The sequence below is a fragment of the Pyrus communis genome, chromosome 14 (assembly GCF_963583255.1).
Source record: "Pyrus communis chromosome 14, drPyrComm1.1, whole genome shotgun sequence".
Taxonomy (NCBI): domain Eukaryota; kingdom Viridiplantae; phylum Streptophyta; class Magnoliopsida; order Rosales; family Rosaceae; genus Pyrus; species Pyrus communis.
The window spans coordinates 21220123-21241241 of NC_084816.1; the positions used below are offsets into that span (position 1 = coordinate 21220123).

General features: G+C 34.6%; 3 protein-coding genes across 8 annotated transcripts; 2 read left to right on the forward strand and 1 right to left on the reverse strand.

The window, feature by feature from the left end:
* The first annotated feature begins 1315 nt into the window (after nucleotides 1–1315).
* On the forward strand, nucleotides 1316–6541 carry LOC137714831 (uncharacterized). The gene is made up of 8 exons (XM_068453963.1): nucleotides 1316–1521; nucleotides 2827–2864; nucleotides 4132–4197; nucleotides 4327–4410; nucleotides 4490–4524; nucleotides 5374–5459; nucleotides 6133–6198; nucleotides 6336–6541. Exons 1-8 carry the CDS (start codon nucleotides 1455–1457, stop codon nucleotides 6368–6370), a joined length of 477 nt encoding a protein of 158 aa, XP_068310064.1. The 5' UTR covers nucleotides 1316–1454; the 3' UTR covers nucleotides 6371–6541.
* Nucleotides 6542–13443: 6902 nt separating this feature from the next.
* Nucleotides 13444–17892, forward strand: LOC137716153 (probable E3 ubiquitin-protein ligase ZFP1). 6 transcript variants are annotated; one of them, XM_068455558.1, is made up of 9 exons: nucleotides 13444–13614; nucleotides 13830–13889; nucleotides 14296–14369; nucleotides 14475–14618; nucleotides 15099–15980; nucleotides 16375–16769; nucleotides 16940–17032; nucleotides 17247–17414; nucleotides 17528–17892. In XM_068455558.1, exons 5-9 carry the CDS (start codon nucleotides 15134–15136, stop codon nucleotides 17672–17674), a joined length of 1650 nt encoding a protein of 549 aa, XP_068311659.1. In that variant the 5' UTR covers nucleotides 13444–13614; nucleotides 13830–13889; nucleotides 14296–14369; nucleotides 14475–14618; nucleotides 15099–15133; the 3' UTR covers nucleotides 17675–17892. The 6 variants fall into 6 exon arrangements, with proteins under 6 accessions (XP_068311659.1, XP_068311660.1, XP_068311657.1 ...); XM_068455559.1 differs by having other exon boundaries at nucleotides 13444–13619; nucleotides 14296–14618; XM_068455556.1 differs by having other exon boundaries at nucleotides 14296–14618.
* Nucleotides 17893–18745: 853 nt separating this feature from the next.
* Nucleotides 18746–20542, reverse strand: LOC137715151 (ras-related protein RABA1f). Its single transcript, XM_068454384.1, has 2 exons — nucleotides 20190–20542; nucleotides 18746–19525 (listed from the first exon to the last, which is right to left on the reverse strand). The coding sequence occupies exons 1-2, from the start codon at nucleotides 20405–20407 to the stop codon at nucleotides 19093–19095; spliced, it is 651 nt and encodes a 216-aa protein (XP_068310485.1). The 5' UTR covers nucleotides 20408–20542; the 3' UTR covers nucleotides 18746–19092.
* Nucleotides 20543–21119: the final 577 nt, after the last annotated feature.

Genomic DNA, 21119 nt, shown 5'->3' on the forward strand with positions numbered 1-21119 from the left:
TAAGGGATTATGTGGTTCAAAAACAATGGGACATAAGAAAGGTAAAGATTTCATATCCCAGATACATTCCCTCAATTTATAATTATTCTTGACAATGACATTTTCTTTGACTTGCGCCACCCAATTTGCCATAAACATCGAGTAACATGCGTCGGGGAACAAATGCTCATTTTCTACGAATAGCAACAAAGAAAAGAAGGAGAACAACTTCATTAATTTCTTGACAAAATTAAAAGAAGTTGAATTGTTGCGGCAAAGACAAATATTATAAGGATCTATTGGCACCTTTGGAAGCATATGCACACTACATGGACAAAGATGGCGAGTTTGATGCTGGATAATTTCAAGAACTATTTTCATCGATTTTACATTTTAAGTATCAAAATGAAGAGTTATATCATTTTAAAGATCATTTTGGACACAAATCCAGAAAATAAAGTCATCTTTCTCCATTGACGAGATTTGAATGTGCTAGAAAAACAAATGGGTGAAAGTTAAAGAGTGTAGAGAGAGGTTATGTTTCTATCTATGCTTCTTATATTCAAAATTCCATCTCCTAAATTATGTAATAGTTTCAAACTTTTATCCTAGTAAATTAAATAAAAAGAAAAAAGAAAGGGAGAGGTTGGCCGGTGTTGTTTGCTGCCAAGGGTTGTTTGTCAGGGTTGAGACGGTGGGAAAGACCAAAGGGTTGAATTATTTATTTTTTTAGTTTAAGTGTTTTAATTCTCTCTCAAAATTAATAAAAGAAAACTTAAGCGAATTGACATGCTACGCCAATTGACGCATCAAGTAATTTAGAATTGTCATCTAAAAAGATGGTGTTTCTAGTAATACCCTAAATATAAATAAGGATAAACCCAATGGCATTATAGCAAGAGAGGATATGTTGTTGGTGTTGCAACCTACATAACATCATTTTCACCCTAGAAAAATCCACAATATGGTATTTAACTAGCTTTCGATCCAAATTGAGGACAAGCACACAAATCACAAAAACAAGATTCTAATATGTAGACAACGGCCATCGCTATAGTATAAGAGACTAAGCAGAAAAAAGTTTAATTAATAGCACGAAAGAACGACCACAACTATAAAAACTCTAATTAACACATCAAATAACGAACAAAAACAAAAAATGTAAGCAGTTATATGAAGACATAAAAAATCGAAATTGATTGCCACCGACCTCAAGACCAATAAAAAAGAATGGCAAGTTATATTATCAAATGGTCAATGTATATAATTAATTATGCAGTACATTTTGATGGGTAAAATTTGTGACACACAGACAAGCACACACAGAGACACAGAGACAGGAAGGTTTCAAGTCCAAAGATGCAAAACCCAAAAAGCAGCTACCTCCTGCAGCAGCTATAAATACTCTGACAACCCCTTTTTTTAGTCCCTAGCTTTCTTCTACTCTCCCTGTCTCTGCAAGTTTAATCGAGAAAATGGGAAGAGGAAAGTTCAAGGGCAAGCCCACCGGCCGCCGCCAGTTCTCCACTCACGAAGAGATGGGTATTAATCATCTCACTCTTTGTCTATCTGTTTCTCCATGTATCTCAAATCTGGTTCAAACAATTTACCGTCGTGATTTTATATGCATATCTATATGTGTATGGGCATATGTATGCACAGGGTCTCAGTTGTTTGCGGTAATTTTTAGATCTAGATTGATTTGTGAACGTTTTAGTTATTTTTAGCGTGGAATTTCGGCTATCAATCTGAAATTTTGTAAATTTTTCAATGGAAGTTTGTATAGTGAAGAAATATTTGTTGTTTTTGGCATGTGGGTTCTATTTTGTATTAATTCGGTAGGCATTTCTGATTGTAAATTTTAAAAGCTCGTAACTTTTTCGTGAAAGTTTGTTTCTATTTTTGAAGAATATTTTGGTCATTCCATAGTTCAGCTCAGGAGTGGTTTATGGGATAACCTCTGTAAGAAAACAAAAACAAAAACAAAAACTTGTTCGAAGTGGTTGCTTCTAGCTTATTGGTAGTGGGTTGGCTTGAAGACTATTTTGTTGATTTCGGCATGCGGGTTCTTTTTGTTTCCACCCGGCTTAATGTTTGGAATCTGGACCAGTAAATTGGTAACCGTTGTAAGAAATAGAACATGATAACTTGTTCAAAGTGGTTGCTTCTAGCTTATTGGTAATGATTTGCCTTGGAATTTGCAATATAAGCTGGAGTATCGCTTGGGTTCGCTTGAAACTTGGGATTGTTAATTGGATAAATGAATCAATGTAACTATGCGTTATTAATTCCTAGTTAGGGTTGGTGCATGAATGATGAATCCCTTTTGAGGTTATCCTGTGAAAACATTCTCAGTCAAATTTCACTTCCCCACTACTTTTGCTTGAAAACGCCATGAGGTTGTATGGACGTTTTTGAAATTTACACCAAATTAAAGAATATACGAAGTTTAACCGTTGATTGAGTTAAAGTATATGTCAGACTAGGAAGGAATGTTTCCCTCAACTATATTAATTCTACTCATGTTTCTCTTGGATGGCTTTATTGGTTTATATGATAAAAAAAAATTAAGATTTTTTTTAATCAACAATCAAGGTTTGTTTTTTATGATGTTTTAGTTGTATGACGAGTTTACCGGTTGTTCTCCTGAAGACTGTATGAAGTTAACGATTTGTGAGTTTGTATATTTGGATGATGTTAACAATATCAGCTTCACTTAAGTCTCAGACATTTTTCTTAATGTCAAATTATATTTATAATTGGTAAATTTGTTTCAAATGCTTTTGAGCTTTCATCTGTTATGTTTGACTCAGCTTGCCTTTGTGTCTATCCTTCAAATGATTGCAGTTGCTGGTTCCTCTGCCCGTCCGCGTAGTTTTAAAAGGGTAATAATCTGTCCCTTGTCCCTTTGTATTACACTTTTCCCATATGATTTAATTGAAGACATCGCACTTTTCATGCTGCTGTCATGATTCTCAAATTTAGAGATGAGGGTTTCAATAGGCTTTTATGGTATTTTGTTTGAACATGCATACGTACACAGAACAGATGCATGTAAAGTGTATAGGTGCTCATTATGCAGAGTCTGCATTGATGGGACTACATAGAATTGGAATGTTAAACTAATGCACTGAAGACATGTATATTGACTTAATGAGAACCAAGTTGTTCTGTAACCCAAACTTTCTGGCTGATAGGAATCTTATGAATCATGGCTGAACCAACCAGAGGCAATAGAACTGCATCTGTTGTGGATGCCTCTAAGCATTACATGTTTCAAAGGATTACCATGTGAAACAAAGTTTTCCTTGCCCTCTAGGGCATGTCTCCTTTTGGAAGTATTGGACTGCTGCATTCCTTTTAAGGACTGCTGTCAACCCATTGACTGAAAACCCATAAGAGATATGTCCCTAATATGAATCTCATATAGATAAGGCCGAATTCTGATTTTGGTTCCTGTAAAGCTCACATCTGGCCATAACATGCTGAGTTTGTCGAAGAATTGACAAAATTATTTCATTGTCCAGAAGTTGCAACAATTGGTAAGCTACATGCTTAAATTTGAAAATTTTACCAAAATCATATTCTTCTTTATAAATAAAAAGAAATTCTTAATATAAATTGCTGATGGAGTAGCATATTATAGTTTTCCTCCTTTTGGGGTCGAGCTCTAAATGGTCAATAAGTTCTCTTGATTCGGTCCTATTGTAGGCGGGCATTGGGAGTAGGACTTTGAGTCTTTGATCCCGTGAAACACACATTTTAAACTTAAAGTAAGAATGACATGGTGGGCCATTAATGTAGGAAACTATTAAGTGCTTAGTTTCCAAATATGAGATTACTTTCCAACAATTCATGTAAGAGTATTTTGAAAGAAGCAAATCAGTATACTATGGTTAGATATTAGCTAAAATAACATGGGTATAGATAATTTCATGTAGTAATTTTGCTTGATTACCATTTTAAGAAAGAGAAATTTTTTGTGTCATTGATATCATTGTTTGCAATGTATGATATAGTGGCGTTGTTGATTATATTATATCTTCCTTGCCCCATCTGTTACTATGTCTCCCTCTTTCTCTCGCATATGGGTGACTTTTAAGTTTTGTGCTATTGCTGGGTATTAAAGGTATATTTCTTTGATATTGTCAGGAAGAAGCCGAAGAGGAGGAAGAAGTAGAGTCTGAAGAGGAATCAGAAGAACAGGAAGAATCCGAAGTCAGTATACTCATTATTTCTATTACATTCTTCTTTATATCGAACTATTCCATTGTTCATTTGGAAGCATCTGTGTTTCTTTTTAGTTCCTACTTGTACCTTACTGCAATTTTGGCTGTGTGTTAACAGAAACGGAAAGGCACTCAGGGAATTATTGAAATTGAGAATCCCAATCTAGTAAAACCAAAGAATGTGAAGGCTAAAAATGTCGATGTAAGTTGGTGAAGAGAATTTTTACATATTTGCAGTATTAACTCATTATAGTAATTATTTTCTGTTATCCTTGTTGCAGATTGAGAAAACGACTGAACTCTCAAGGCGTGAAAGGTATGCTATGTTCCTCACCTCCTGTACATTCAATATGGAACAAGTTCTGTGCCAAGTATCCGAGCAGTGTCTAAATTGTGAAACAAAATCTTGCTTCCTCATTCATGATTCTTCTATCCCATTTTTCTTCAGTTTTCTTTTCACATATTTATTACTCTTTAATATCAAATATATATGGTTATTAATTCATCTTTCATTCGACTGTCAGTTGAGCATGATGCTTTAATAGTAGCATCTGGTTCTATCTCTAAGCACCAGTAGTATCCTACATTATCTAGGCTGACCTGGGTTTTTTTTTTCCTCCAGTTTCTAGCTTTAGTTTTCATGTCACACAGGCAAAAGAGACCACCAGAATTTGTTCAGTGTATGAAGCTTTTGATCAAGCCCTTAAAACATTTAACTCATCACTTTGTTTTAAGTGTTCTGAACCATAGGGGAAGTGGAATTTTATACATAATTAGTCAAAAATGAACTTTAGAGGGGTAAATTATAATTTGTTTTGTAGATTATATTCACCAGTCGCACTCTTGGACAAAATAATAGTTTTGTCAAAAGTTATGTTTTGTTGAAAGGATTTAGGAAAATGGTGGATAATGTGAATTTAGTTTTCATTTTAAGAATTGAAATATATTTGTCATGTTATGGCTCATGCTTTGGCATTCTGATCGTCATTTCGTGTTTTTTGGTCATTATTGGTACTGGATGTTATTCTCATAGTTTTATGCTTCCCAATAGTACTTTTGATGGTTGAACCTCCTTGAGATCACGAAATTATTAGCTGCATTTTTTTGTATTTCCATACAATTGATTTGCGAAAGCTCATGATCAATATTTTCAATTTGGTTGCAGAGAGGAGATAGAGAAGCAAAAGGCTCATGAGCGGTACATGAGGTTGCAGGAACAGGGAAAAACAGAACAAGCAAAAAAGGATTTAGGTAATGTGGGAAATTGACAAAATTCTAGCTTCATTTTGGCAGTTGAGTTGAATTATATTAGGCATGCAATGATATGCCAACTGAATTTTCTAAATTAGCATACACAAAACAGGGGTTAAGATATTTTGCTGGAAAAGTCATATTTTATCTAGTATTTGTATTTCCTTGCTGATATTTCGCTCCACTTATTGGTGAATAGATTGTTCAACTGAGGTGGTGAGGTCTAGTGTTTACCAGTTTTAGAGAGTATTAGATATTATATGGGATACCACTGTGTGTTGCTAGCCCTCTGAAACTTCTGTTTCTGGAACTTTGTAAGGGTTTGGAATTTTTGTCTATGTTTTCGCTGACTGACAGCCTTACAGTGTAGTTTGGTGGTGTTGAGTATCGATCTGATTGTGAAACCCTGCTGGGTTCTAAATGCTTTTGGTTATTATGAAGATGAAGGTCCTTAAATTGCTCCATTTTCCATATTTGCTATCCTTTATGGTTTTCTGGCATCAAGATTCAGGATATAGGGATAATTTCTCAATATGTTTGTTACCCTTGTATTGTGCATGTGTCACTTGACAATATGGTCTGACCCTGTATATCTATTTGGGCCAGTAGTTTATTTTCCTGTACATTGTCTCTGTTGGCATTCTTTTATTTTTAATTTAAATTGTACTTGCAGAACGCTTAGCCATGATTCGCCAACAAAGGGCTGAGGCCGCTAAGAAGCGAGAGGAGGAAAAGGCTGGTGTGTACCCCTGATTCAACATTATTCTTTTTGTTCCCGTTTGTGATACTCCTCTGCCTTTCATGTCTAATTTGTTCGAAATCTCAAGAATCCTTTTTCTTTTTCTCCTTACCGAAAATGGTCTATGATTTTTTCAGCTAAAGAGCAGAAAAAAGGCGAGGGACGCAAGTGAAATAAAGTTATGGAGATGCCAAGTAATTGAATTGGGCTGCTTTTATCTGTATTATCTGTATCCCATGCGAACTCAAATTACCAAAGTTTCGCTTTCTTATTTCACAGTGTATTTGTGAAGTGTATGGAATTTGTTCTTATTTATTGGAAACATGGTTTGGGGAAAAGAAAACTTTTTTGGTCATCTAAACTTTTGACATCGAAATAATTGCTTTACAGGTTTTGGTTGATGTTGAGTTGAGCACAGAGTATCCCTTGTGAGTATTTCTTGTTAAACTCACTCTTCACTCTATCTTTTGCCTTGCAGAAATTGTGTCGGTGAGTTGTTCAAAACAAACTTGCTGTTTCAGGTACCGAACGCTCCTTTCAGTTTACAAGTGAGTATTTTGATAGCCCTTTTTTCTTCAATAATCCAGACTACGGGAAGGGAACGGTCAAGATTGAATTGAGAAAATACTATTTTTGTTTACTTGCCAATCTAATGGATATAAGTCGGATTACCCAGTAGTGCAGTCCACACATCTCTCTCTGGACCCTCCAACCTTTTAACCTAGGTTTCAATCAATGCCATGGTGGTTCTTTCTAAACAAATGTGAGAACAAAGAATCTATGAGGTTTAGGATAAGGGAGCTTGTAAATGATTGAAATGGAAAACGTAGAAGTCGTGGTCCTAGGGTTTTCAACAGGCATCATATATTTCGATCTTCGATTTTCGGTTGTGGAGGGTGAAAGAATCTGGTCCCAAACCACTGTTTAAGAAAATGTCAGGCTGGAGAAGGAAGGAGGAAGATGCCTTAATCTCTGATTTGGTTTATTTTGGCGTCAGTTGGACGGCTGCATGATCCACAATCCTTTCAAAACCATTATATTTATGAATGAATGAATAAATGAATTTCTCGCAAATTTTAGAATGTGTTTGTGCTTTGCTCTTGCATAGAAAATTAGAAATTAGAAAGTTGAAAATAATAAGCAAATGCTTTTGTTTTGTTTCTTTGATTGACGGGACGATTTCAAACTTAGAACCTCTTCTAGCATTAAGATATATAGCACCGGATCACATGTTGGTTACTCATTTTTTTTTTTTTTTTGTTTTTTTGGGGTTGTATTATAGTTGTCTCCAACTGGCTAAGAGCGTTGATTCGTGCACCTGAGACCCCGTATTTGACTCCCCCTCGCTGAGAAGTTTTTAGTTGTGAAGGGAACACAAGTGGTATGATACGTGTTTTAATATGAATGGTGGGAAATTTTATTTTTTAAGTTACTAACTTTTTAGCACACATCCCACAATTTGTTTAGTAACATGTGGTGTACCATCCCGTGTACCGGTCACACTGAAAAATCTCTTCCCCTCACCAATATTGCATCTATAAAAACAAACAAGAAACATGTTATATTTTGTTTTTCATCAGTATAATTAGCCTCAATTGTGTTTAGGAAGGTGTTAGTAAAGATTTGGTTGGAACGTTATACTCTGTTAGGGTCCAACATGGATTGAACAATTATGTTTAATTTAATAATATATATATATATATATGTAGTATGTATACGTATTGCAGTTAAAAATGTTTTTTTTAGCTAAAATGGTTATTGAAATTGATATAACTCCTTATTTCAATCTTTGACAATGAAAATCAATAGAATTGATCCTGATTTTGTTTACTATGAATCATTTTGGTTCTTAAAAAAATCTGTCAATATTCTCGTTAAGTGGATGAATTGGTTTGACACAAATAATCTTAAAAAGGTGATCATGGGGTTGTTCATATGACAATTTAACGAGGATATTTGACAAATTTTTTACTGAATGACCAAAATAATTTACAGTTAACAAACTCGAAGATTACATCTATCAATTTTCATTATCAATGACTAAAATAAAGAGTTGTACCAATCGATTGGACCATTTTGGATAAAAATAATTCTTCAAAAAAATCTCATGAACACTGTTTATGGGTTTGGACCAAATTTGATGACATGATTATAATAATTAAAAATTGGGGCAGTTAGGCTGCCTAAGAAAGGAAGAGAAAAGAAAAGAGAGGAATTCTAGTGTTCTTTTTGTGTATGGTTAAACTTAAAGTAGAGGTAATCAAACTCCTGATTAATCATGATTTTTAATTCATTATTTGTCTCTTTCACCGTTCAAAGCTAAGATGAATTGGATTAAAAATAATCTATTTTAAATTTGAAAAGTTTAGGGTAGGTTTGGCATCCTGTTAAAAAAAAATTATTATTTCTCAAAATATTTTTTAAGAACATCTCTTAAGAACAATTTTATTTTATTTTTTATTTTTGAACAAACGATATTATCTACACTAAGGGAGATGAGATGTGCTTAGCCTCACAATGAACTAGTGATAATATGGTTCAAATTTCCCTTTTAAGAACAATTTATTTTAAGACTTAAAAACTTTTTTGGTATGAGATTCAAAATTATTTTTAAAATTTAACAATAAAAAAATCATCGTACAATGGAATCGGTAACATCAATTGGACATAGAAATCCAAAGAGTGATGGGAAAAAGTGGAGAGAGAGAGAGAGAGAGAGTATTGTAGGAAAGACAAAGAGAGCATCGAATGAGAGGAGGATAAAGAGAAAAGAGAGGAGAAAGAAATAGGAGAGGAGTGTTGGAACAGAGAGAAAGAAATTAACAAAAAAAAAAAAGAGTGCGCATCAAATATTTGGAGAGAATAAAGTGTTGGGTATGAGTTTAAAAACACTAAAAATTCACTTATGATGTTTGAGTAGGTTTTTATTTTTTTTATTTTTTAAATAGTCCTACCAAACAAATATTCAAAGTCTGAAACTTGAAATGTATTTTTAAGTTTAAAAATTTAGATTCAAGTAGAATATCAAACATGCTCTTAGAAATTAATCATATATCTTGGTAGAGTATAATTGGTGGGCAAATTGTTGTGGTTTCATCAAATTATGCAAAGAGTCTAATCATATCTTTATAAAAGGGGTTGTTGATTTAATTTAAAAATGACATGAATAACACGTTTAGTAGGTTTTTGGAATCGTTTTCATTCTTGAGTTTCTCGTGTTTACTAAAATATAGATATTTAGAATCATTTCAGAGTATTGTCATACAATATGCATTTTTCTCATCTCCATACCACGTAAATAAACATGTCTTCGTCTTCCCTGTGTTTGAGCACATGGAATTAGAGAAAGTGTGAGTTTTCCTTTAAATTTCATAATCAAATATCAATTAAGGGGACTACTTGATCTAATTTTGTTTCCTTACTTCCCGCATTCCAAAATTCTCCAATTCATTATTTTTTCCATTCATGTTAAGTAAACATGTCATAGCCACTTAGTACTACTGTCTCATAGTATTTCTCTTCACTTGTAAGTGAGAGGTCTTAGGTTTGAATCTCATGGATGACAAATTCGATACCAAATTATGTTGTTTATAGTGTGGCTTAGCCGACTCTCTCCTTCTATTAGTATAAAATATATCGTTGTACTAAAAGAAAAGTAAATATGTCATAAAATTCATAGTTTAATACTCCAACATCAGGAAAATAATTTCGTACACTTTTCTTCTGCAGACCCTTTAATATTTTTGTTTCTTTGTTCTTTTTTGCAGACCCTTTAATATTTTTGTTGCCTTGTTCTTTTTTCGTTTAGTTACTCCAAAAGTTATAGTAAAAAAAGTAACGCATGAAAGAATTTGAGTGCGAAAATTATTTCCCTTAATTATAACCAAAGAACAAGATATAAGTAAGTTCAAGCTTAATGAGCCCACATGATAAAAGAGGGAGATGGATTGTCTATTCTTCCATTTTCATACTTTCCTCATGCCTTCTTGTTTATGTGGTCACGGTTAAACCACGTCAACATTTTATATTCCTGTTACTTGATATTTTATTATTTCTATAAAAATTAATATAAAATATTAACGTGATTTAACTGTGATCACATATCACAGAAGATCATGAAAAAAGTATAAAAATAGGAAGACAGACAATTCATCTCTACAAAAGAGAGGGGACCATATGACAAAAGCCGCAATTTATTTCCGTATGAAAGATTGTGAGGAATATTCCTTTGGCATTTTGAACCTTCAATTTCTTTCTTATCTTGTAATCTTTGTTGAAATTTTTGGGTGATGTGACATTCTGTATACATTTACATTTACAATAACGTTTCGTGTTAATAAAGTAAGAATATGTATACATTTTTGTTCACGTATCATTATTTCATTACCACACGATGCCACATAACGATGTATCTGTACCCTTTAATTTATTCTCGTCTCTCTCTCTCTCTCTCTCTCTGATATTTTTGTATACCACATTAGAAAAAAGTTATGATAGGGGGAGTCAAAAGCATTAACGATTTATGATTTCTGAGCTCTGACCAAAATTGAAAGTAAAAATGGATCACACACTTCTGACCTAAAAACCAAAAAACGGCGGCTTGGTGAAGAGGATGACTTCGATAATACGAAGCACAACAAAAGCGTTTTTGTTTTTAAGTTTCCGTCTCTTTTTGTGGATGATTAGGTCAACAATTCTATATATTTTTTATATAGTTAATGAGTTGGAAGTGGGTTTTATTGATTACCAAAGTGTTCATGATTAATTTTTTTTTTAGAAGGGACCAACTGGTTTGCCACTACAGTTCACTCTTTCGGAAGTTGGGAAGACTTACAGAGATATTTCAGTTTCCTTTTGGCTATCATCGTGCAATTCACCAGCGGCAGGAATCGAACCTAGGACATACTGTGGGAATAAGGACCTGTAATTCATCTCCAATCACTGAGTCACCCATGATTTAGTGTTTTAACATTGTTTTTGTTAAAACAAAATTAATTAAAGAAAGATAATTAGTGATTATTTTAGGCCATGTGGGATTGATTGAAGTGTGAGTGGAAAGATTCGTTTAGAAGTGCTATTAAAATATGTGAATTTTTTTTTTTTAGAGAAAAGGTTTTTTAGGTTCCAAAAGCACTTAAAGTACTTTATGCAAAAAACATCATTTACGTGCTTTTTGGAGGAAACACTTTAAATGTTTTTTCAAAATTTACTTGCATTTTTACTAAAAATTAATTTAAAAACATTTTCACAAAAAATACTTTCAACTATTTTAAAAGCAATTTCACACAAGCCTTAAATATACCTAATGCCACCCTCAAAAGGTAATCCATCTTCTTAATTCGATGTCATTTGAGAATGAGGAACCTCTCCGAATTCTCTTTGTGAGGATTCTGAGAATCCTCAAATCATATCTATTCATCGTACATCTTGTGGTCAAAAATTATTTTAAATACTTTTATTTAAAATTAAACATGAACAATACTTGACGAAAATTAACTATACAATATATGATAAACTGACATAATTTGAGAATCTTCACAAAAAAAATCAGGAGAGAACCCTCATTCGTCTTTTGATGGACTACATCATTTCGTTGAATTGATGTCCTTTGTTTTTTGTTGACATGTGGATATTCGACCATAATTCAATACCATGGGTGGTGGTGGGAGCTGTCAACTAAGCACACATGAGGGGAAACTTGTCACGTCGGAAAGAATTTTACTCCAAAATTATTTAAATATATGTAGAATTATCTGCTCTGATTGCACTATACATTTATCTTTACGAAAATATTGTATAATATAAATGTAAATGGCACTCGTATATGAGATAACTTTACTTGTATCTAACTGACTTTTGGTCTCGTCGTAACTATTCTATTCAATTAGAGGATCTCTTAGGTTCAATTACAAGATGCAAAGACGGTAAATATTTGCGATCAATTTGATACCTTGGTGCGACTAATCATGTTATGGTAATTTATCTTTATTGACAGACAAAACTGTCTATTTTTCGTACTACTAAGTAGGTCGGACTATTGAACAAAAATTACAAAAAAAATTATAAACAAACGCAATAGCAAATGACATAAATCAACTAATAAAATCTTCCTTTGATTAAAAGATATTGGCATCACAAAATCAAATACAAACTAGTTTCAAAATATTCTAAGTTAGTAAAATATGGAATGAGTATAGTACATATATTATCTCTATTAATTAATAAAACATTCATTGTCAACTAAAATCCTATGAAATTACCAGTTTAACTCTCTAATTAAAACATAACATGAATAAGAAATATGAGGCAAAAATGTAATTTCACACAACCAAATTTTGTTTGTTTTTTCTATTCAAAACCTCACATACATATAATCCTAACATTCTCTAATTAAAAAATAAAAAATCCCACTCCCACATTCTCTATCACTCTCTTCCTCTCTCCTTCTATTTCAAAAACAAAAATAAAAAATTTTCTCACACAATTTGAAAAAATTGACCCTTTTTTAAAATTTAATATATTTAATTTTGTATTTATTTATATTTTTGTAATAATACTTAAAAATATGTATAAAAACACAAATTATATATATTATTGAAAATGAATGAAAATAATACATATACGTACGTGTATGGAACATTAGAGTTTTAAAGTACGTGCAATTTAACGAAACGTGCAATTTAACGAACAATTAAGACATTAATTTTTGTCCTAAAAAGACAAGTGAGAGGTTTTAAGTTCGATTATCACCAAAAACGAATTTGAACCATATTATTGCTAACTCATTCTGAGGCTAATACAACTTTAGTGTAGATAATATCGTTTTTTAAAAGTAAAAAAAAAAAAAAAAACAGACAAGGGTGCAAAATTGAGTGCATGAGTTGGGCCTTAACAGGTCGAGTGTGTGTAACTTGCCTACAAGAAACAGAAAACTGAGGTTGTTATCGAGTAAGTAAAAATCTCCATTAAAAAAATACAAAATTCAATTAGGAAAACCAATAAAATAATTAGATTTTAATAAACCTAATTAGCTAATAAAAACAGAACCACCTAAGCATGCACACCGTCATCACCATATTTTTCACGTCATAACTGGATTTTAAAATAATGACCTAAGAAAAACTGGAAACAAAAACAACAAAAACAATAAAAAAAATAAAAATTTCCTTTTTGAAAACTTAAATTATAAACGGTCAGAATTAGGAATTCAGAGCCATAAAACCGTATATAAAATAAATATTCCTTCTATCCTGAATATAAAGAAGAATACCCAGAATTTCAATTCTCTCTCTCCTTCTCTCTCTCTCTCCCTCTCCCTCTCTCTCCCAATTATATTGAAAACCCAATTCTCTCTCTCTGCTCTCTATCTGGGAGGACCCTCTTCATCTCGCTTTGCTTTGATCGGTTTTCGTTTCGGTAAGGTTTATTTTCTACGCCGATTTCTCTGAAATTCTCGAACTTTTTCACGATTTTCTCTTTGCTTGCTGAAAATTTTGAAGCTTTTATGGCCGTTAGCGTTTAATTTGAGCTCTAGGGTTTTTGCTCCTTCCGATTACAATTTGGATGATTTCGTTTGTTTAATCTTGTAATTGAATTGGGTTTTTTTTCTTTTTTTTTTTTTTTCTTTGCAGGAACTTTTTGAAGAAATTCGGTGGTTCTTCGAATATAATCCCTTTGTTTATGATAATAAGGTACGTAATCTTGTACTTGTGTTAAATTTATTTCTTAGAGTTTGCGGAATTTATTTGTTTTTTATTAAAATAAATTTGGGTTCTTCTGATTTTCTTAGGAAAGTCAAAGAAACCATAAAAAACTTAAAATTTAGATATATGTTACATATAATTGCCCCCCTTTAAACTGGATGAGCAAAAATAGTGGGTAACTTATAAATATATATATCTATAGAACACGAATTTATGGAACCAACACCAAGTTTGTTGAAGTTATCATCTGCATGTTACTTTTTTTATAATGTAAATGTTAGATTGTATGGTGGTATTGTATTTTCTGTTGCTTGATTTTCTTTCTTCACGAGGTTTGTCAATATACGATTCATTCTTATTATTTTCGTAGCTCATATAATCTATTCGCATGTAGCTGCCGACTATATTGATTTGGAGTGTATTGTTTACTCACATGAGCCTTATCTCAAGTGGCATGGGAAGGGTGAGGTGAGTATAAAGATCCTAGGTTGGAGTTGAAAAAGAACGGATGGTTTGTGACGATGAGATCAATGCTACACTTAATATGTATGATGGAGTGGGATTCTTTTGCAGATGAGTTAATCCATAACGGGGAAGTTTTTTACGTGGTCTGACAGTGGTTGCATATGGAGTTTGTTTCGACAAAGTCATGGATAAGACTTCTTTGTATGGTTTACCGGATATGATGTGGAAGCAATATTGTTGGCAATATTGTTGGTACAAGACTTGAACTTCCTACTCTAGAAGACTATATGACCTTATTTCTATTTTTCAAAGATATGTATATATAACTAAATCATTCGTAAAGGATAGCAAAGAAATTAAGAGCTAAAGTTCGAATGTCAGAGGATATAACATGTAGACCTGTTCACCCGCTCCATGGGGAGTGATGAATTCGACAGCCAACCAACTTTCCAGCTAGATGGACACTGGATCGTCTATAAACACTAAAGTAATAGTAATGGTTAAATGATTACATGTTTGGATTATTTTTGGCTGGGATGATCCTTAAATGGACACAAAAAAATGTACAGTTTGGATAATTGAATTACAATTTGAAGTGGACCTAAAAAATTGGTTAACCCTGGAACTCCTAGCTCCCCGTGGAGCGGGTAGACTATATATATCAAAATTTTTGTTATTGACTTGTTCCATGTTCTATAATCTCCTAACATTTCATCTGACTGATTTTTGTAGATACCTTGGCTGGGAAAGGATTATTTGTGACTTCAATGGGGCAAAGAAATATGCTATGCCCTAGTCAGATGATTGATTTGGAAATGAGTCAACAAGGGGAAGATTATCTCTGCCCCCCACCCTCTGTCCATTTTGGGGGCGCTTCTAGTATCCAACAGCACAATGTTCACACAATGGTAACAGCTTCAGGGAGCACTACTAGTTTTGATGCCCAACATTTACCGGAGCGTTATGATAATGCCGCATTCTATAGGATGACCCAGTACAGTGTTCAGCATCATCAACATAATGTTTATTTGGGTGTTGCAACTCCAGCCAACTATTACTATTCATACATGACCCCTTCGTCTAGTACTGGGGTGTTACCTGTTCCTCTTAGTCACGGGGCTTCTGATCCTTCGCCATCTTCTGGCCATTATGGAGTCCTTGGAATTTCTGCAGATGAGTATGATAGAAATAGTCGCATCATGGATGATCCCAGAGGTCCGTACAAGAGAAAAAACCCTGAAGGCCTACCAGGGAATTTTCAATATTTTAATGCCTCTGCAACCCCTAGTTCTTCAGTGCCTCCTTTGAATATGAGGAATCCTGATGGAGTTGCTGTAATGGATGCTGTAAATTATGCCTTGCCTCAGTATGCGGGAACTGGGAATCCACCAATTATGGAAGCAGGACCTCAGAGTAGTATGAGGAACAGATCAGCTACAACTGGGCTTGATTCTGTTATGACACATGACCATAACCATCTGAATCAAGCAAATTATGCAGGTCAGCGCTTTCAGCCAGCTGGAACTCTCTGGTTGGACCAACATTTAAATAGTAACAGTGGAGATGGAAGCTCTTCATCCTGGAATCAAGTTCCTACTATTCCTTTTATGCAGGGTCAGTACTTGTTTGTATTTTCTTGTCTTATAATTGGATTCCTATTTGTATCTCTACGTAGGTCATTTAATGTCAGAAAGGTGTTTCAGTTGCTCTTGCAATTTGCTCCTATGCATTAAAAGCAGAAGCTTATCTTTTTTGTAGGAAATTTTCAAAATTTGTTTCCGTATTTATTTATTTTCTGGAAAGAACATAGTTTCACAATTTTGAACATTAAATTTGATCAGTTTCCATCCTAGTACTTGCTCTCGGTATTATGCCTATTTTCTGTGGAAACTCTGTTTCTGTTACAACATATGATCAAATAAAGGAAACACACGTATGTGTCTTGATTTAATGATCAGTTTGTTATGTATTAATTGGAGCTCGTTCTCTCTGTTGCTCATTCTCTCAGGGGGTAATGTTACAGTAGGTTCTATGGACAGCGGGAACATGGGTATGCAAAGATATCATGATTCATCTAGCAATAGAAGTTCCTCTATTCTCCAGCATCCTCCTTCGCTCAGCCACCGCCATCATAATCAGCACGTAGCACCACCCATGCAAGGATTAAGAGGCCACAACCTTAATTTTAACCCCCAGGGTGCCACAGCAGCTTCATATAGATTACCTGCAAGTTCCTCGCGCAGCACCATGAATCCTTCTCAGAATGGTTTGGAGATTGGTCGTAGGCAACCAGGATCTATTCCCTCGAATGGCTTTAGGATATACAGGCCACACCAAGGAGTTATTCCCGAGGCAGCTTTAAGACACCAGAACCTTCCCCACTTCAGAGTTCTTCAGGCTGATGTAATCTTTCTCTCACTTGCTCCCTCTCTCTCTCTCTCTCTCTCTCTCTATATATATATATATATATATATTGTTTGCTGTTATTTGGAAGTATATGGAGTAAGTATTTAGTATTTACCAGCTACGTTTCAGATTATATTTGGCTTAACCTTTTTGGTGCTTTTTTGTAGGAGGGTGTCATAGTAGATGTTCCAAACTTTTATGGCAGCTTTACGGACCAGCACAGAGATATGCGGTTGGACATAGAGGACATGTCATATGAGGTAAATTGAAGTAGTTCCATTGTTACCTACTTGTTCGTATAGATACATCAAGGTATAACTGAATCATGCAGATAAGCAAAAGATAAAAAGAGTTCCTTAGTTGTACCGATGGATTCTCAGATATATTTATGTTCCTACCACTGTTATTCTGTTATTCCAATGGTTATGCTGCTTCAGCAAAGTTTTAACCTGAAAACTCCACTTTCAATTGCAGGAGCTTCTTGCATTGGGGGAGCAGATTGGCCATGTAAGCACTGGGTTGTCAGAGGATACCATTAGAAAACAACTAAAGACAAGGTCTTATTTATCATCTTCTATTAATTTAAACCTCGAAGATGCTGGATCCCCAGAGAAGGAAGCCGATTCCTGCATTATATGCCAGGTACCATAAAACTCGTTAGAATTACAACATATTTTTTTTATCTCCACAGTATTCACCGTTTAAGATTTGACATTGCTGATCTATTCACCATCGTTGCATTCGCGATTTTACAGGATAATTATAAGAACCGCGAGAAGATAGGATTTCTCCGCTGCGGACACGAGTATCATGCAAGTTGCTTGAAGAAGTGGTTGCTTGTGAAAAATGTCTGCCCCATCTGCAAGTCCGAAGCGTTGAACACAGGGAGGAAGAATGTATAGAAGGGGTGACAGTTGAAGGACAAAGGACTCTTCCTTTGTTCTTTCAACTAACTTTATTTTGTTATATATTTTTGTATATGCATCGGCATATAAAATATATATATATCGACCAACTGTTACCATCCAGCTTGTTTATTTGTTGGCTATCCAAAACATTGGTCATGTATCTATCAAAGTTGTACAGACTTTCTTTTCAAAACCATTATTTTATTTTATAATTCTGCGTCCTGCTGTTTTACTCTCGGTAATTAAGCCACAGTCTTGTTCATTTGTGTCAACTTCTTGTTTATTTTTTTTCAATAATTCATCTTTGTCGACGAAAAATGATCGACGCCGAATTATGATTATGTTTGGAGTGACAATTTAATGTCTTTGTTAATTGTTCGTTATTAATCTCAAGCTGTGTCAACTATATACGATCCCACCCTCTCCCTCTCTCTCTCCTTCCTTTCCTGAGTTAAGTTATGAATTGGAATTGAGCTTCTTCACTACGATCCCTACGATATCAAACGACCCCTCAAATGGGATGAGGATCCTCTCCCCTCCCTCCACTCCTCTCACATTTTTTTTTGTTCTCTCTTTACTTTTTTTTCCGTCTCTACAAAGATGAAATATTGAGCATTCAAACAGAAGATGAAATGAAAAAAAAAAAAAAAAAAGGAGAGAATCCTTGTTCGCTTTAGAGAGAGGGAGGATGCCGGTGTTAGGCTGGTCGGTGAATCCGACGCCGACACCGACACCGACGTCGACGTGATGGCAGGGTAGAATTGGCTTTAACACACTAAAAAAACCTTGTTGGGTGAACTTAGCTGTGTGTTGTGGTGTAAAACTTCGGAATCCTTAAATCCGCCTCGTGTCATGGTGTTAAACCTTCTCGATTGGCAATTTACTTGTGGGAGATTATTTTGCTGTAATGCGCATCACACTATTTAAATGAATTTAAATTTCGAAATCTATGTAATAGATAGGTAAAAATCTCAAAATTTAAATTCAGTCAATGGTAGCAAATAGGGTAGTGAGCATTACCACCGTTGAGGGTGGCAAGAAAAATGCACCCTTAATTGGGCCATAAAGGGGAAGCTAAATTCATCATACATTTAACTAAGCATCCATCCGATACAAAAAAAATTATCCAGAAACTGTACCTAAACTAGAACAAACAAAAGTACCAACAAAAGATGAAGCACGAGATTTTGCGAGAGGGCCGTAGGTAAATTAATCAAAAAATTGACATAAGACGGAAGCTGTGACATTTCTTTTGACTCCAAAACTATAAGCCAACCCTAAAAAACTCAGGCAATACCATACAGTAAAAAGTTCATGAAAAACTCCATGAGTTGACAGGTACAAATCCTGAAACTTTAGGGGCAGCAAAATGAGAAGACGACACCCTTAAGCTTGACCTATCACCCTCACGATTAGGCAGAACAGCAACCAGCTTTCTTAACAGCAGAAACGTCATCCTTGTTTCCGACATTTATGGTCTGTCCCTTGGGCAATGCTGCAGGATCATCTCCTACCTCTAGTGCTTTCCGGCTGACTACATGGTATATTTGTGTTAGGACTTCAGTGAACGCATTTTCAACGTTCATAGACTCGAGTGCTGATGTCTCCATAAAAAAGGTGTTTTCCCTCTCAGCGAAGGCCTTGGCATCCTCAACAGACACAGCACGAAGGTGACGCAGGTCAGCCTTGTTGCCCACTAGCATTATCACGATATTGGAGTCTGTGTGATCCCGAAGCTCCTTCAACCATCTTTCAACATTCTCAAATGTCACATGCCGGGTGACATCATAGACAAGCAAAGCGCCAACAGCTCCTCGGTAGTATGCACTTGTAATTGCACGGTACCTTCAACAAAAGAATAAATTACTCAAAACTTAAACATTCAGGCAATCATCACTCACAAATCACAACCAAGACCAACATCAAATAAACAAAATTTAACTGCCCTGCAACCTAACTATATCTCAAATACTTCTAATCTGCTACCGAAAAAGTCCTGCAACACAAACTAAAGACCATATCTGCTTCGCATAAGGAAAGCAATGAATATTCAGTACCGATATCATTTCCAAAAGCACACTATTCCGAACATAGAGCCACATTAGAATCCCTTGTTGAATTTACATCTGACGGCACAGGAGACATTTTACACTTACCAATAACCTACTTATAATGTCCAACAGTCCTTCTGCAATGAACCAAGCAGAACTAAACATGTTCAAATTCAGCAGTGATCTTACAGCAATATCAGATTCTGTTCAGCATTGCAACAATAACGCGAAAACAAAAACAAAAACCCAATTGGTCGACAGATCTCGACTCGTATGGCGAACGAAAAACTCTAAACATTCCCTTCAGTTTTCCCACATTTCTCAGCACCCAATTACCCATTTTCCCACATTTTCTCAGCACTCAATCACCCAGTTACTCAAATCCCATAACAAGAACAACAAAAAATACAAACGGATTGAAATGATCGAATTTTGAATTCGGCGAAAAAGTTAAAAACCTTTCTTGGCCAGCGGTGTCCCAAATCTGGGCCTTGACGATCTTCTCATCAACGTGGATACTCCGAGTGGCAAACTCGACGCCGATCGTCGACTTCGACTCGAGGCTGAACTCGTTGCGCGTGAATCTCGACAAAAGGTTCGATTTTCCGACGCCGGAGTCGCCAATCAGTACTACCTTGAACAGATAGTCGTAGTCATCGTCAGCCCTGTATGCCATGGCTGCCCTCCTCCCTCACAAATTACAAATTCGACTCGGGGTTGGGTTTGGTTCTGGTTTTCCGAGTCGAATTGGGTCGCCGATTTATTCAATTGGAAGAGCGACTCGGAGGCATGGAACGAAGGGAGGAGGGATTGCGTGAAAAGGGCAAGGACAGCGTCTTCATGAGTTTTCTGCTGGCAGTGACAATGATGGGCTAAACTGCCATTTCACTTTTAAATTATATTTTCTTTCGGATAATGTTAGAAAAAAACTAAAATTTTAAACCGAACTAGATTTGTCATTAGTAAGAAATAAGACGTTAATCAATATTTAATTAATGATTTAATTATCTACAATCACATCATTTAATTCTTTTAATGAATCTAAGACTATTCAATTATGATTTTAAGAATTCTTTGAAATTCAACGTGTATTCAATCAGGATTTTAAAATAGTTTATTAAAATCCTTAGAAATTTGGATGTATTCAATTAGTATTTCAAATAAATTTATAATATTCCAGATGTATTCAATTAATAATTTATTTTAAAGAATTTTAAAAAGTTGACGAATTTAAGGAAAATTGAGAGATTTCGTAGTGCAATTTAAGCATTCACAAATCTTTCATTTCTCCACTGAGATTTCAAGAGAATTGAATAAAAAAATTAATGGAATCTCTACAAATTAATTAAACTTAACTCCATGGATTTATAAATCAATTAAAATCTCTC